This window comes from Corapipo altera, unplaced genomic scaffold, assembly GCF_003945725.1.
Source record: "Corapipo altera isolate COAL_440 unplaced genomic scaffold, ASM394572v1 152, whole genome shotgun sequence".
Classification (NCBI taxonomy): Eukaryota; Metazoa; Chordata; class Aves; order Passeriformes; family Pipridae; genus Corapipo; species Corapipo altera.
Genome location: NW_020885088.1, coordinates 1 through 15,906, shown reverse-complemented (window position 1 = coordinate 15,906; position 15,906 = coordinate 1). Strand labels below are relative to the sequence as shown.

General features: G+C 58.2%; 1 protein-coding gene across 1 annotated transcript in view; it reads left to right on the top strand.

Moving 5' to 3' along the window:
- NBEAL2 (neurobeachin like 2) overlaps positions 1-15,901 on the top strand; it is a gene marked incomplete at its 3' end in the record, with an annotated part of 43,065 nt that extends 27,164 nt beyond the window's left edge. Inside the window, exons 15-46 of the mRNA XM_027669554.1 lie at positions 325-478; positions 592-750; positions 820-979; positions 1,135-1,220; positions 1,448-2,110; positions 2,882-3,060; positions 3,137-3,296; positions 4,464-4,601; positions 5,462-5,767; positions 5,859-6,008; positions 6,902-7,059; positions 7,139-7,263; positions 7,419-7,539; positions 7,625-7,782; positions 8,033-8,166; positions 8,259-8,366; positions 8,850-8,945; positions 9,025-9,149; positions 9,233-9,373; positions 9,454-9,584; positions 11,025-11,134; positions 11,223-11,340; positions 11,428-11,525; positions 11,607-11,723; positions 11,812-11,901; positions 12,022-12,131; positions 12,216-12,388; positions 13,179-13,273; positions 13,350-13,466; positions 14,653-14,814; positions 14,889-15,037; positions 15,697-15,901. Of these exons, the coding sequence (XP_027525355.1) occupies positions 325-478; positions 592-750; positions 820-979; positions 1,135-1,220; positions 1,448-2,110; positions 2,882-3,060; positions 3,137-3,296; positions 4,464-4,601; positions 5,462-5,767; positions 5,859-6,008; positions 6,902-7,059; positions 7,139-7,263; positions 7,419-7,539; positions 7,625-7,782; positions 8,033-8,166; positions 8,259-8,366; positions 8,850-8,945; positions 9,025-9,149; positions 9,233-9,373; positions 9,454-9,584; positions 11,025-11,134; positions 11,223-11,340; positions 11,428-11,525; positions 11,607-11,723; positions 11,812-11,901; positions 12,022-12,131; positions 12,216-12,388; positions 13,179-13,273; positions 13,350-13,466; positions 14,653-14,814; positions 14,889-15,037; positions 15,697-15,901 (4,996 nt within the window). The remainder of the gene's footprint in view (positions 1-324; positions 479-591; positions 751-819; positions 980-1,134; positions 1,221-1,447; positions 2,111-2,881; positions 3,061-3,136; positions 3,297-4,463; positions 4,602-5,461; positions 5,768-5,858; positions 6,009-6,901; positions 7,060-7,138; positions 7,264-7,418; positions 7,540-7,624; positions 7,783-8,032; positions 8,167-8,258; positions 8,367-8,849; positions 8,946-9,024; positions 9,150-9,232; positions 9,374-9,453; positions 9,585-11,024; positions 11,135-11,222; positions 11,341-11,427; positions 11,526-11,606; positions 11,724-11,811; positions 11,902-12,021; positions 12,132-12,215; positions 12,389-13,178; positions 13,274-13,349; positions 13,467-14,652; positions 14,815-14,888; positions 15,038-15,696) is intronic.
- Between the last annotated feature and the right edge of the window lie 5 nt (positions 15,902-15,906).

Sequence of the window (15,906 nt, the reverse complement as noted above, 5' to 3'; positions counted from 1 at the left end):
CCCAAATCCATCCCCAACCCTGTGCCTGGCTCCCAAATCCATCCCCAGCGTCTCTCCCTCAACCACCAACAGCGTGGTGGCTTCTACAACGAGTTGATACCCTTCTCTTGTTTGATGTGTTGCTGCGTGTCTGTGGTACTGGGGGTGCTCACCCCCTGCAGAGACCCAAAAGCCTGGGGGGGACATTTCCCATGGGCCAGAAGATCCCTGGATGTCCATGTTGGGCTACCCCGGAGCTCCTCAGGCTTCGTGGCAGGATTTGGGACGGTGCTGGTGGCGGGTGACAACGTACAGAACATGTCCCCATGTGTGTCTGTCCATCAGCACCTCCAGGGAGAAGACCACAGCCACTGATGACATCAAGACAGTGCAGACATCCCTCTTCAGCCTGGTGAAGGATTTCTTCTGCCGGAGCTTCTCCGGGGAGGAGATGCAGAGCTTGCTGAGCTACCTGGCTGGGACCCAGGACGAGCAGCAGGTACGTCACCAAGCCATCCTGCTCCCCAAACTCCTCAGTGTGCCATGGGCTGGGCACTGAGGTCGTGGTGGGGCACTTGGAGGGCAATGGACGACCAGCCCCGTGTCATGCAGGTGTGTGGGGCGCTGGAGGTGATCCACAGCCTGCTGAAGGGCTCCCCTGCCCAGGAGCAGCTCTTCGCCTTCCTCTTCGAGCCGGGCCAGGTGGAGGTTCTCTTCTCACTGCTGGTGCAGAAGAAATTCTCGGATGAAGTGCGGGAGAGGGTCTTCAAGGTAAGGCAGGTCCCCAGCGCCGACCTCTTGCCGTCCCCGGCGAGGTGACACCTCTCACTGTCCCTCCAGATCCTCTACAAGATGCTGAAGTACGAGAAGGTCCCTGAGCGCAGCAAGAACCGCCTGAAACTGAAGGACATTGGGTACCACGGGCTCATCTCCTACCTCAGTGATGTCCCCAGCTCCATGCTGCTCTTCCGCTGCCTCTCCGAGCAGGTCCTCGGGGCAGGTACCGTGTCCCAAAAATATACACTCCAAAACACGTGCCATGGGATCACCGCTGGTGGCTTCCCACGAGGCTCAGCTGGTCTTGGGACTGGGATCTTTGGTGGCTTTTGGGGACAGCAGGTGTCCCACCATTATGCTGTCTCTCCTTGCCCACAGACCCTCCCAACTACAAGGACCTGGTGGCCGTGGTTTACCTGTCCCACCGGGCCGACCTGACCGTCCGGCTTGACCTCTGCCGCAAGGTGAGGGGACAGAGGTGTCACCCCGGGGCTGAGCTCCCTGGGCACCCAACCATGCCCAGACGTGGTGGTAACGTGGACATGGATGTGCCAGCATGGAAATGGTGCAGCCCCAGCACCTCATGCCAGTGATGGAGGATCTTAGGTGCTCAGGACCAAGGATCCAGGTGTCAACCCACCAGGAGCTGGGGCAACAGCATCAAGTCTCTTCCCTTTTCCTTCTCCTGCAGCTCTTCCACCTGATCTACGCCCAGCAGGACCTGGTGAGGCAGCTGGCCAGGCTGGCTGGCTGGCAGGACACCCTCACCAAGCTCTACGTCCGGGAGTCCTACGAGTCCCGCCAGCACAGCCTGAGCACCAGCGGGGGCTGCGCGGAGCTGCTCCGCCTCTCCGACCCCCCCGGCAAGGAGGGCACGAGCCCACCGCCGGCCGAGCTCCAGGAGCTGGACGTCTTTCTCCCGCTGGGATACGAGGCCTCGGACCAGGAGCTCTCCGAGGGCTTCTCCGACCACTCCATCTCCCCGAGCGGCCGCACCAAGTCCTTCCACTCCTACAACTTCAAGTCTTTCGACTCCTCCGACCGGGCCAGTCGCTCGTCCTCCAACCCTGGCGACGGTCCCCCCTTCGACGGCGTCTACCACCCGCTGTCGCCCTTCTCCACCTCCCCCTTCGACCTGGGGCTCGACCTGGCCAGCACCAGCTCCGTGGCCACGGCCGAGAGCGGTGCCCAGACCCCCGGCAGCGGCCCTGGCACCCCGTCCCCCCTGGAGAGCTTCAAGCCCTTCCCAGGAATGCGGGCGCGCAAGAGCTCCAGCCTGTCCAACGTCCTGGACGAGAGCAGCTACCAGGACGTGCTGCCCAGTGACAACGTCTCCAACACCAGCAACCCCCAGGTGAGCCCCAAACCCTCGTACCCACCACCCCGGAGCACTCTGGACACGAAGCTCACAGTTTGTACGGACAGACTGGGAATGAGAGGCTGGGAAGGAGTGTTGGGAAAAGGCCCTGGGGGTCCTGGTCGTGCCAGTTGTCCCTGAGCCAGCAGTGCCCTGGCAACCAGGAGGGACATCCCTGTCCTGGGGGCATCAGGGAGGGGATTGTCCCGCTCTGCTCTGCCCTGGGGTGGCCTCACCTGAACATTGGGGCAGTTTGGGGGAACACAATGGAAGGAAGAGATTGAGCCATTGGAGAGTGTCCAAAGGAGGAAACGAGGATGGGGAAGGGCCTTGATTTGAAGCCGTGTGAGGACACTGAGGGCACTTGGTGTGTTCAGCTGGAGCAGAGGAGACTGAGGGGAGACCTCACTGGAGGTACAACTGCCTGGGCAGGGGCAGAGGAGGGGCAGGGACTGAGCTCTGCTCTGGGGGGACCAGGGACAGCACCCAGGGAATGGCTGGAGCTGTGTCAGGGCAGGGTCAGGTTGGGTCTCAGGCAAAGGTTCTTTCTCCAGAGGGTGGTTGGGCACTGACCAGGCTCCCCAGGGCAGTGGGCACAGCCCCAAGGCTGCCAGAGCTGCAGGAGGGTTTGGATGATCCTCTGGACCACAGCGTGTGACTCCTGGGGATGAACCTGTGCAGGGCCAGGAGTTGGACTGGATGATCCTTGTGGGTCCCTTCCAGCTCAGCACATCCTGTGACTCTGTGACTCTCCCTCTCCCATGGCAGCAAACCCCCGAGGAGGAGCTGTGCAACCTCCTGACCAACATCATCTTCTCGGTGACGTGGCGCGGGGTGGAGGGCTGGGACGACGCGGCCTGGCGGGAGCGGGGCCAGGTCTTCTCGGTGCTCACCAAGCTGGGCTCGGCCTGCGAGCTGGTGCGGCCCCCGGACGAGATCAAGCGCAGGTGAGTCCCACCCGGCTCCGGGGGGAAGGTGATCCCGAGGGAAAAGGCCACCCTCCGGAACTGTGCTGTCCCCCAGCCTCCTGGAGATGATGCTGGAGTCGGCGCTGACCGACCTGAAGGAGTCGGGGCCGGGGGCCCTGCCCGGCCTCACCCACAACGCCCTCAAGCTGCTCCGGCTGCTCCAGGACTTCCTGTTCTCCGAGGGGCACAACAACCAGGCCCTGTGGAGCGAGAAGGTGGGTGGGAACGAGCGGCCATTCCTGGTCCCAAACCTGAGCTCTGGACCCTACTGCTAATACCTGATCCCTGATGTTAGACCTGAGCCTAAACCTGCCCTACCTGCAGCGCTTCAACTTAACCTTAGGATATAACCTGGACCTTAACCCTAACCTGACCTTAGGAAATAACCTTGGCCTTAATCCTGACCCTAACCACTGATCCTTGATGACAGACCTGAGTCTAAACACAACCTTGTCTACAGCCTTATCTAACCTTAGGAAATAACCTCCGCCTTAATCAGAAACTGTAAGTCAAAAGCTAATCCTAACCTTAGAAATAACCTCAGCCTTAATCCTAAATTTAAATCAAACCCTAACTCTAATCCTAACCCTAGAAACTAGCCTCAGCCTTAATCCTAAATCGTAAATCAAACCCCAACCCTAACCTTGGGAAATAACCTCAGCCTTATTCCTACAGTGTAATTCAAAGCCTAATCCTAACTTTATGAAATAGCCTCAGCATTAATCCTAAACTGTGAATCAACAGTAAATCCTAAACCTTAACCCTACATCCTTGTCACAAACCCCAACCCTTAATCCTAATTTTAACCCTAACCCTACACCCATACTAAAAACCTAAGACATCCTAAATATTGATATTAAAACTTAACCTTCCTTGTCATAAAGCTCAATCCTAATCCCAGTCCTATACCTCAGCCCTAGTCCCAATCCTCATCCTAAACCTTAACTCTGCATTTTTGTCACGAAGCCCAAACCTTAATCCTAATTTTAACCCTAACTCTACCCCTTACTATAAACCTTAGGCCCAACCTTAACTCACAACCTGTCACTTAACTATACCTCCTAAATGCTAATCCTTAAACCTGCATCCCTGCCCTAAACCTCACCCCTAAAACCAATCCTATACCCCAGACCTAATCCCAGTGCTAATCCTTACCCCTAACCCTTCACCCTTACTATAAACCCATACCCTGAGCCCCAGCCTGATGCCTGAACCCAGACTAGTTCGGAACGACCATTATGAGTTGGGTTCTACCCTACTCCAAACCCTAATCCTAAATGCTACCCCCAACCCAAACCCAAAGCCGAGGGGTGCTGGGATCAGCCCTGGGGGCTGGAGAGGGGTGGGATCCGTGCCCAGGTGGGGTCTTGCCGTGTCCCCAGATCTACGAGGGGGTGAACAGCCTGCTGGACAAGCTGGGCGTGTGGTACCACCTGGCCAACGGCACCTCCGACCTCAGGGAGATGGCCCAGGCGGGGCTGCGAGTCCTCGTGGGCTACATCCTGCTGCAGGACCCCCAGGTGGGTCACCCCTCCCTCCCCTGCGGGGCTGCTGGCATCCCAACCCTCAGGGTGGCCCCGTCCCGTGTCCCCTGTACCCCCAGCTGGGCTCATGGTGGGATCCCAGCCCTTGGAATGGCCCCATGTGATATCCCATGTCTCCCTCAGTGGGACCCCAGCCCTTGGATTGACCCCATCCCCATGTCCCATGTACCTCCAACTGGGTTTGTGGTGGGATCCCAGCCCTTGGAATGGCCCCATATGACATCCCACGTCCCTCCCAGTGGGATCCCGGCCCTTGGAATGGCCCCATATGACATCCCACGTCCCTCCCAGTGGGATCCCAGCCCTTGGAATGGCCCCATATGACATCCCACGTCCCTGCCAGTGGGATCCCAGCCCTTGGAGTGACCCCATATGACATCCCATGTCCCCCTCAGTGGGATCTCAGCCCTTGGAGTGGCCCCATCCAATGTCCTGTGTGCCCCCATCTCAGCTCGTGGTGAGATCCCAGCCATTGGAATGGCCCCATCCCATGGCCCGTGTCCCCCCAACTGGACTCCCAGTTAGATCCCAGCCCTTGGGGTGGCCCCATCTGCTCTCCTGGTGGAATCCCAACCCTCGAGGTGGCCCCATCCCATGTCCTCCCATGGTGGGCTCATGGTGGGATTCCAGCCCTGAGGGTGGCCCCATCCAATGTCACCTGTCCCTCCAACTGGCCTTGTGGTGGGATCCCAGCCCTTGGAGTGGCCCCATATGACATCCCACGTCCCTGCCAGTGGGATCTCAGCCCTCGGAGTGGCCCCATATGACATCCCACGTCCCTCCCAGTGGGATCCCAGCCCTTGGAGTTGCCCCATCCCGTGTCCATGTCCCCCCAGCTGCACTCCCTGGCCTACGTGAAGCTGCACAGCCTCCTGCAGACGTCCTCAGCTCCCAGGAAGGACGAGGCCTGTTACCTCCTGGGGAAGCTGGAGACCCCCCTCCGGCGCTCGCTGGAGGCCAAGTCGGAGACGTTCTCCTGGCTGGTGCCCATCATCCGCACGCTCATGGACCAGTGCTACGAGACCCTGCAGCTGCAGCTCTTCCTGCCCTCCCTGCCCCCCACCAACGGCAGCCCCACCTTCTACGAGGACTTCCAGCTCTTCTGCACCACCCCCGAGTGGAGGGGCTTCATCGAGAAGCACGTGGGTGTCATCGCTGGGGGGACACCCGGGCGATGGGTGGTGGGTGTGGAAGCCCTTGGAAACACCTCTTCTGTCCTCCTGGTTCCCCCAGGTGCAGCCCACCATGGCCCAGTTTGAGATGGACACCTTTGCCAGGAGCCACGACCACATGTCCAACTTCTGGAACGCCTGTTACGATGCCATGATGAGCAGCGCCCAGCGGCGGGAGCAGGAGAAGGCGGCCAGCCGCAAGATGTTCCAGGTCCTGCCTGCTCCTCATCCCTGGGATGTCACCTGGGGGTGTGCTCCTCATTTTGGGGATGTGCTCCTCACCCCAAGGATATCATCCAGGGAATGTGGTCCTCACCCTGGGGACATGTTCCTCACCCTGGGGATATGCTCCTCACCCCTGGGATGTCACCCTGGGGGTGTACTCCTCATCCCTGGGATATCACCCTCAGGGTGTGCTTCTCACCTCTGGGATGTCACCCTGGGGACATGCTCCTCACCCCAAGGATATCATCCAGGGAATGTGGTCCTTACCCCGGGGGCATGTTCCTCATCCTGGAGACATGCTCCTCACCCCTGGGATGTCACCCTGGGGGTGTGCTCCTCATTTTGGGGATGTGCTCCTCACCCCAAGGATGTCATCCAGGGAGTGTGCTCCTCACCCTGGGGACATGTTCCTCATCCTGGAGACATGATCCTCATCCTGGAGACATGCTCCTCACCCCTGGGATGTCACCCTGGGGGTGTGCTCCTCACCCCTGGGATGTCACCCTGGGGGTGTGCTCCTCATCCCTGGGATGTCACCCTGGGGGTGTGCTCCTCATTTTGGGGACATGCTCCTCACTCCAAGGATTTCATCCAGGGAATGTACTCCTCATCCTGACGACATGATCCTCATCTTGGGACATGCTCCTCACCCCTGGGATGTCACCCAGGGGATGTGCTCCTTATCCTGGGGACATGCTCATCATCCCAGGAACATTATTCCAGGGACATCATCCCAGTGATGTGCTTCTATTCCTGAACACATCATGCCGGGGTCATTCTCCTCACCCTGGGGATGTCCCCCATGAACACACTCCTTCCCTTGGGGTTGTCCCCAAGCCCCAGCCCTGCTGTCCCTTCACCCTGGCACTCCCTCGGCAGGAACTGGTGCTGGAACCGGTGGCCAAGCGCTCCAAGGCAGAGAATGCCCGGCACAGCAACGTCCTCAAGCAGGCCAACAACCACCAGAGCACGGTGCTGAAGCAGTGGAGGTCCCTGTGCCGCCTGCTCACCTCACCCCGCTCTGCCTGGGCTGACCGGTGAGCACCCGCCCCATCCCCAGGCAGGGGGGGCACAGCCGGGGGTCCCCAGGGTGCCTGAACCTCCTGTGCGCCCCAGGAACCCGCCGGAGGTTCGCTGGAAGCTGTCGAGCGCCGAGACCTACTCGAGGATGAGGCTGAAGCTGGTGCCCAACCTCAATTTCGACCAGCACTTGGAGGCCAGCGCCCTGCGGGACAACCTGGGTGAGGCTGGTGGCACCGGGGCACCCAGGGGACCCCCATGCCAGGGGTGTGGGGACAGGCTGGGAGCTGTCATGGACAGCCTTGAATTTGGGGGCCCTTCTCAGGACTTGTCCCCCAGCTCTGGGGGCACCTGCTGACCCCCCTCCTCATTTCAGGAGCCGAGCACCTCCAAACCCCTGCCGAGCCCCTCCCGCTCGCCATGGCCAAGGAGGCCAAGGTGAGCGAGCTAGAGGATGACCAGCTGGCCGAGGAGGACCTGCCCGTGCTGGACACCCAGTGAGTGCCCTCATCCCTCCCAGAGCACTGGCTCACCTGGGCTGGGGTTGTCTCTGGGGTGTCCTCACCCCTCTGTGCCCCCCAGGGCCGAGCCCAAGGAGCAGAGCCAGCGGGAGAAGTTGGTGGTGTCGGAGGACTGCGAGCTCATCACCACGGTGGCCGTGGTGCCCGGGCGCCTGGAGGTGACCACCCAGCACGTCTACTTCTATGATGGCAGCAGTGACAAGGAGGAGACGGAGGGAGGTAACAGCGTGTGAGCCCTGAGGGGGGTGAGGACCCCTCACTCTCCACACATCTCCCTCAGAACCCATCACCCACAGTGGGGGTGGGGTTGTGCTTCTCCCAGCCCCATCTCTGCCCACACATCTGCCCCAGAACCCGTCACCCACAGTTGGCTTGGGGGTGGGCTTCTCCCAGCCCCATCCCTGCCTTGGGAATGGGTACCTGGGTGGATGGTGATCCCTGTGGGACTCTGTGCCCCCCATCTTGGCAGGGATCGGCTACGACTTCAAGCGCCCGCTGTCCCACCTGCGCGAGGTCCACCTGCGCCGCTACAACCTGCGCCGCTCCGCCCTCGAGCTCTTCTTCATCGACCAGGCCAACTACTTCCTCAACTTCAGAAAGAAGGTGGAACACCCTTATCCCACCCCCAAGGCCCTCCCAGGGCCACAGCACTGCCCAAGCTCCGGTCACTCCGTGTCCTCTCCCCGTCCCTCCAGGTGAGGAACAAGGTGTACTCCTGCATCCTCGGCCTGCGGCCCCCCAACCAGATCTACTTTGGCAGCCGCTCACCCCAGGAGCTGCTCAAAGCCTCGGGGCTCACACAGGTACTGGCCTCTCCGTGCCCATCCCCATCCCATATGGTTGGAATTCCCAGATGGGAAAGAGGAACGTGACAGCGTGGGATGGGGATGCTCATGGGATCAGGGATGGCTGTGGGTTGGAGATCTCTGTGGGATCAGGGCTGGCTGTGGGATGGAGACGACTCTGGGACTAGGGATGGCTCAGGGACCAGGGATGGCTCTGGGACCACAGTGGTCCTGGGACTGGGACAGCTGTGGTACCAGGGATGGCCATAGGATGGGGATGCCCATGGGACCAGGGATGGCCATGGGACCAGGAGTGGCCATGGGATTAGGTACAGCTGTGGTACCAGAGGTGGGCCGTGGCCATGGGACTGGGGACAGCTCAGGGACCAGAGGTGTTCTGGGACCAGTGATGGCCGTGGGACGGGCCCTGCCATGTGGTGGGGTGTCTGCCCTGTCTCCTGCCCCTCCCAAGCCCATCTCACCCCCGTCCCCTCACTCCAGAAATGGGTCCTGCGGGAGATCTCCAACTTCGAGTACCTCATGCAACTGAACACGATCGCGGGGCGCACCTACAACGACCTGTCCCAGTACCCCGTGGTGAGCCCCGTGTCCCCCCCGTGTCCCCACAGCCAGCCCGTGTCCCCCCCAGCCTCACCCCCCTCCCGCTCCCCCCCAGTTCCCCTGGATCCTGCGGGATTACGTCTCGGAGACCCTGGACCTCTCCAACCCAGCCGTGTTCCGGGACCTGTCCAAACCCATCGGGGTGGCCAACGAGCGGCACGCCCGGGACGTGAAGGAGAAGTGAGTGCCCCAAAAATAAAGGACGGGGGATGCGAGGAGTGCCTGGCTGGCTCATGGCAGACCCCTTCCCACCTCACCTCCAGGTACGAGAGCTTCGAGGACCCCACGGGCACCGTGGACAAGTTCCACTACGGCACCCACTACTCCAACGCCGCCGGAGTGATGCACTACCTGATCCGCACCGAGCCCTTCACCACCCTCCACATCCAGCTGCAGAGCGGCAGGTGGGCACCTGCAGTGCGGGCCCCAAGGAGGGGACATCGAGGGGACAGGCGACCTCCAACCAACTGTCCCCTGCCACCAGGTTTGACTGCTCGGACCGGCAGTTCCACTCGGTGCCGGCGGCGTGGCAGGCGCGCATGGAGAACCCCGTGGATGTCAAGGAGCTCATCCCCGAGTTCTTCTACTTCCCGGAGTTCCTGGAGAACCAGAACGGTAAGAGGTGACCATCCCCACCCGTGGGAGCACTTGGGGGGTCCATGTCCCTCACTGAACTGAGGTTCTTGTTAAGAGATCCCTGAATGACCAGTGTTCATATATATTTATTAATTATTAATGTATTATTATTTATTATGTATCATTTACTAATATAACATATTACTGATATTACATATTATTATATGATATATCATATATTATACAATATGTTATCATATTATATATTATATAATATATCACAATATATTATCTATTACTATGATATTATTTATTATATATCATTTACTAATATAATATATTGCTGGTTTAGATATTATATATTATTATATGGTATATCATATGTTATTATATTATATGTTGTATAATATAACACAATATATTATCTATTACTATGATATAATATTATTTATTATATATCATCTACTAATATAATATGTTGCTGATTTATGTTATATATTTATCATTTACTAATATAATATATTGCTATATTAGATATTACATATAATAATATTATATGTAATATGATGTATTATATCATATATTATACAATGTATTATTATATATTATATAATATATAACAATATATTATTCCATTACTATGATATAATACTATATATTGTGTATTAATATATTATTATATTTTTATATTAATAAATTATTATTTATCACTTTAGGGTTTATTTCAGAACAATTTGGTTGCAATGGAAAGCAGAGATGGAGCCATTTGTTTTATTATTATCTGTAGAAATATAGGAATATAAAAGTATAAAATTCTCACTTAAGAAAATGTGTAAGGGAAAAGAAAGAAAGAGAAGGAAAGGATCCAAGTGGAAAGTTCTCACCACCCGTGGATCCAGTGACGAGAGCTGATTGTTGCCATGTCCATGTTGAAGTGATGGTTTGGTCTTGATCTGTCTGGGGTGGGGGAAGCCCCCAAAACACAAAGTTCAGGAGATTAAAATACGTTCAGGTTCAGGTGGGAACACCCCAGAAATGAGGCTGGGGGCACTTTGTGGGTCTTGGATGGTTTATGACCCTTCTAAGACGTGACCAACGTAGTTGGGCCAGTTGTGCCCCATCAGAAGGGACGGAAACCTTCAGCCCCACCTGGGAATGTCCCCCCTGGCAGAGGAGTGTCACAGCTGAACCAGCTGTGTGAGGGAGGACATGGGCAGGACAGAAACAATCATCCCACCAGGATTGCTTCTTGTCAACCTCTGCCCTTCTCTGGCTCAAAACCAACTCACTGGTGAACAAAGGTTGATTTGTCGTGGTCACCTTCTGAAGGTGGAGATGGGGAAGGGGATGGGGATGGAGAATAAGGAAGAGGGTAGAAGTGGAGATGGAGATGAGGAAGGACTGTTTTTGCAAATGGCTGATGATCTGAGCCACCAACCATCAACATCCCAGTCTCTCACACTCCCCCCCTGCCCACAGACTTCGACCTGGGCTGTCTCCAGCTCTCCAATGAGAAGGTGGGCGACGTGGTGCTGCCGCGATGGGCGCGGTCCCGCGAGGACTTCATCCACCAGCACCGCAAAGCCCTGGTGAGACAGGGGAGCTCATCCCCGAGGGGTGTCCCGGGGGGAGTGGGGGGCATTCCCAACCCCCCCTCATGCCCCCTCCCTTGACCAGGAGTCAGAGTATGTCTCAGCCCACCTCCACGAGTGGATCGACCTCATCTTTGGGTACAAGCAGCGAGGCCCGGCTGCCGTGGAGGCCCTCAACGTCTTCTACTACTGCACCTACGAGGGTGAGCCGTGGGGAAGGGAGCTGGGGGGCACCTCCTGGGCCAGGGGCACCTCCCAGGCTGCCCCCCCGTGACCATCCCCATCCCCAGGGGCCGTGGACCTGGACGCCATCGCCGACGAGACGCAGCGGAAGGCCCTGGAGGGCATCATCAGCAACTTCGGGCAGACACCCTGCCAGCTGCTCAAGGTAGCTCAGACCCCCCCACCCCCAAAACCAACCCCTTTCGGGGGGTCACCCCCCTGCTGATGGGTCCCCTCGCCCCCCCAGGAGCCCCACCCTGCCCGGCTGTCAGCAGAGAGCGCTGCCCAGAGGCTGGCTCGCCTCGACACCCGCTCCCCCAACGTCTTCGAGCACCTGGACCAGCTCAAATCCTTCTTTGTGGAGGTGAGGGCGACCCCGGGGGGTCCCCAGGCAGGACTGGGAGGGGTGGGCCTGGCCAGGAAGGTGCCTACCAGCTGCTGTGTCCCCACAGGGCATCAGTGACGGGGTGGCCCTGGTGCAGGCCGTGGTCCCCAAGAACCAGGCGCATTCCTTCATCACTCAGGGATCCCCCGATGTCCTGGTGAGTGCAGGAAAACTGGGGCACTGTGGGGGGGTTCTGCTGCTCCGGGGGGGTCCAGGACCCAACCAGGAGGGCTGTGGTGGTGGGAGTGGTGTCACCTCCCCCTCCACCTCTGCCCAGGTCACCGTGAGCGCCAACGGCTTGTTGGGGACCCACAACTGGCTGCCCTACGACAAGAACATCTCCAACTACTTCAGCTTCACCAAAGACCCCACCGTGTCCAACGCCAAGTGAGTCACTCGGGCCCGCTCAGCGGTGCCCAGGGGTGGTCCCTGGGGGTGCCACCAGTCCAGCAGCTCATCCCTCCCCCTCAGGACGCAGCGGTTCCTGCAGGGCCCCTTCGCCCCCGGCGCGGATCTCAGCTCCCGCACGCTGGCCGTGTCTCCCGACGGGAAGCTGCTCTTCAGTGGGGGACACTGGGACAACAGCCTGAGGGTCACCTCGCTGGCCAAGGGCAAGGTGGTGGGGCACATCACCCGCCACATAGGTACGGTCTCCTCCCCAGAGGGTGGGGAGGGTGAGGGTCTGTGATGCCCTGAGGGGGTTGTAGGGGCCGTGGAGGGAGAAGGGGACATATGAGGGGCATCTCCCAGAGTCCATCTCAGAGCTGGGGTGGAACAGGGTCAGCAGCATCTCCACATCCCAAAACACGTCTTGGAGTGGTGGTGGCAGCAATTCCATGCTCCAGAATGCACCTTGGAGTGGGGTAGAAGCAATTCCTCACTCCAAAACACGTCCTGGAGCGGGGTGAGGATTAGCAGCATCTCCACACCCAAAACCACACCTTGGAGTGGGGTAGCAGCAATTTCATATCCCGAAACATATTTTGGAGTGGGATTGGCAGCAATTCCACACCCCAAAACGCCTCTTGGAGTGGGGTGAGGATTAACAGTAGCTCCACACCCCAAAACACATCTTGGAGTGGGGTAGCAGCAATTCCATATCCCAAAATATGTCTTGGAGTGGGATTGGCAGCAATTCCATGCCACAAAGCACATCTTGGAATGGGGTTGGCAGCAATTCCACAGTCTTAAAACACCTCTTGGAGGGGGGGTGAGGATTAGCAGAACACCTCTTGGAATGGGGGTAACAGCAATTCCACATCCCAAAACACATTTTGGAATGGGAGGTAGCAGCAATTCCACATCCCAAAACACATCGTGGTGCCATCCGATGGAGTCAGAGGATGGAGTCAGAGGGTGTGGTGCCATGCCATGGAGTCAGGATGCCGAGTGCGGTGGGATGGGAGCTCATGGTGTCCCCTCTGCCTGTCCCAGATGTTGTCACCTGCCTGGCTCTCGACCTCTGCGGCATCTACCTCATCTCTGGATCCCGGGACACCACCTGCATGGTGTGGCAGGTCCTGCAGCAGGTCAGGGGTTGTTCGGGGGGGGAACTCATGGTGGGCACTGCCAGCAAGTCGCTGATGTCCATGTCCCCAACGCCAGGGTGGGTTTTCCAGCGGCTTGGCTCCCAAACCTGTGCAGGTCCTGTACGGCCACGACGCCGAGGTGACGTGCGTGGCCATCAGCACCGAGCTGGACATGGCAGTGTCGGGCTCCAAGGTGAGCTGGGGGTCACTCAGGGGGGGTGTTACACCCCGGGTTTAGGGGAAGATTGATTGAGAAACATCCAAATCCTCGGGAGGTTCAATAACTTGAACACTGAGGTAGAAGAAGGTACTTGGCAAACTTGAAAACGACGTCCAAAGTGAGACGCTAAACCAAGTTTAACTTAGCAAAGTCAAGCCTAGCCGACTTCAGCTTATCCAGGCAAAACAAGGCACTTGCTAAGGCTTTGGCTGAAAGCTTTTAAGTCTGGCTGATGATATCTTTTGAGAAGAAGAAGGGGGGGAGAAGAAAGAGAGAGATAAAGAGGAAGGAAAAGGAGAGAGAAAAGTAAATAGTCCCCACCTGTGGATCCAGCCATGAGACCTTAGTGTTGCAGTTTTGGTGCCAAACTAATGGTTTGGTCTTGATCCACCAGGGGTGGGGGAAGCCCCCAAAACACAAAGTTCAGTGGGTTAAAATATGCTCAGGTTCAGGTGGGAACACCTGGGTTCCTCCCCTGGGTGGAGGGTTTCACACTGTGTGATGTGACATTGTGGATCATGGGGCACTTTGTGGGTCTTGGATGGTTTATGACCCTTCTAAGACATGAGCAGCATAGTTGGGCCAGTTGTGCCCCATCAGAAGAGATGGAAACCTTCAGCCCCACCTGGGAATGTCCCCCCTGGCAGGGAAGTGTCACAGCTGAGCCAGCTGTGTGAGGGAGGACAAGGGCAGGACAAAAACCATTGTCCCACCAGGATTGCTTCTTGTCGGCCTCTGCCCTTCTCTGGCTCAAAACCAACTCGTTGCTGAACAAAGATTGATTTGTTGTGGTCACCTGAAGGTGGAGATGGGGATGGAGGTGAAGGTGGAGATGGGGAAAGGGATGGAGATAGAGAATAAAGAAGGGGATTGATGTGGAGATGGGAAAGGGGATGGAGGTGAAGATGGAGAGGATGGAGGTGGAGATGGAGAATAAGGAAGGGAATGGAAGTGGAGATGGGGAAGGAGATGGAGAATAAGGGAGGGGATAGAAGTGGATAAGGAGGGGGACGGAGGTGGAGATGGAGATGGGGAAGGGCTGGTTTTGCAAACAGCAGATTGTCTGAGCCACCAGCCATTGACACTCCAGCCTCTCCCAGGTGGGGCAGTGCCACCATGGGTGTCACCGTGGTCACGTCGTGTCCCCTCCCTCCCGCAGGACGGCACCATCATCACTCACACCGTGCGCCGGGGGCTCTTCATCCGCTCGCTGCGGCCGCCGGGCGAGAGCTGCGTCCCCGCCGTGCTGTCCCAGCTGGCCGTGGGCCCCGAGGGGCAGGTGGTGGCCCAGAGCACCGCGGGCCAGCGGCCCTGCCTGAAGGTACGGCCCAGGCTCCCTGGGGCCCCCTCCCTGTGCCCCGCAGCGCGTGCTCCCCGCCCTCTGCCCTCTTCCAGGACAGGTTCGCGCTCCACCTGTACTCCGTGAACGGGAAGCTCCTGGCGTCCGTGCCCCTGGAGCAGGAGGTGACGGCCATGTGCCTCACCGAGGACTTCGTGGTGCTGGGGACCACCCAGTGCGGGCTGGAGATCCGGGAGCTCCAGAGGTACCGGGACAGCGGGGAGGGGGAATGGGGGAGAAGGGGAGGGTCTGGAAGGGGGTGGGGATGGGGGTGGGGATGGAGAAGAGGGTGGGGACAGAGAAGTGGATGAGGATCTGGAAGAGGATGGGGATGGAGAAGAGGATGTGGATGGAGAAGAGGGTGAGGATCTGGAAGGGCATGGGGATGGAGAATAGAATGAGGTTCTGGAAGGGAATGAGATTGGAGAAGAGGATTGGGATGGACATGGAGAGTAGGATGAGGATCTGGAAGGGGATGGGGACAGAGAAGAGTATGAGGACATAGAAGAGGTTGGGGACAGAAAAGGATGAGGATCTGGAAGAGGATGGGGATGGAGAAGAGGATGTGGGTGGAGATGAGGATGAGGATCTGGAAGGGGATAGGGATGGAGAATAGAATGAGGGTCTGGAAGGGAATGGGGTTGGAGAAGAGGACTGGTATGGGGATGGAGAGTAGGATGAGGATCTGGAAAGGAATGGGGATGAGGATGGAGAAGAGGATGTGGGTGGGCAAAGGTATGTGGATGGAGAAGTAGATGAAGATCTGGAAGAGGATGAGGATGGAGAAGAGGATGGGAGGGTTCCTCCTTTGTCCCTCCCCTCGGGGTGCCGGGGGGGAGTCCCATCCCACCCTCGTCTCTGCAGCCTCAGGGCAACCGTGCCCCCCGTGCCCATGAGGGTGCCCGTGCACAGCGTGTCCGTCACCAAGGAGAAGAGTCACATCCTGGTGGGGCTGGAGGATGGAAAACTCATCGTGGTGGGCGCTGGGCAGCCCGCTGAGGTGAGCGGGACCCCACAGGGGGTGGGAGGAGGGGTCCCGGTGTCCATGGGGTGCTCCCGGGCTGGGGACCTCAA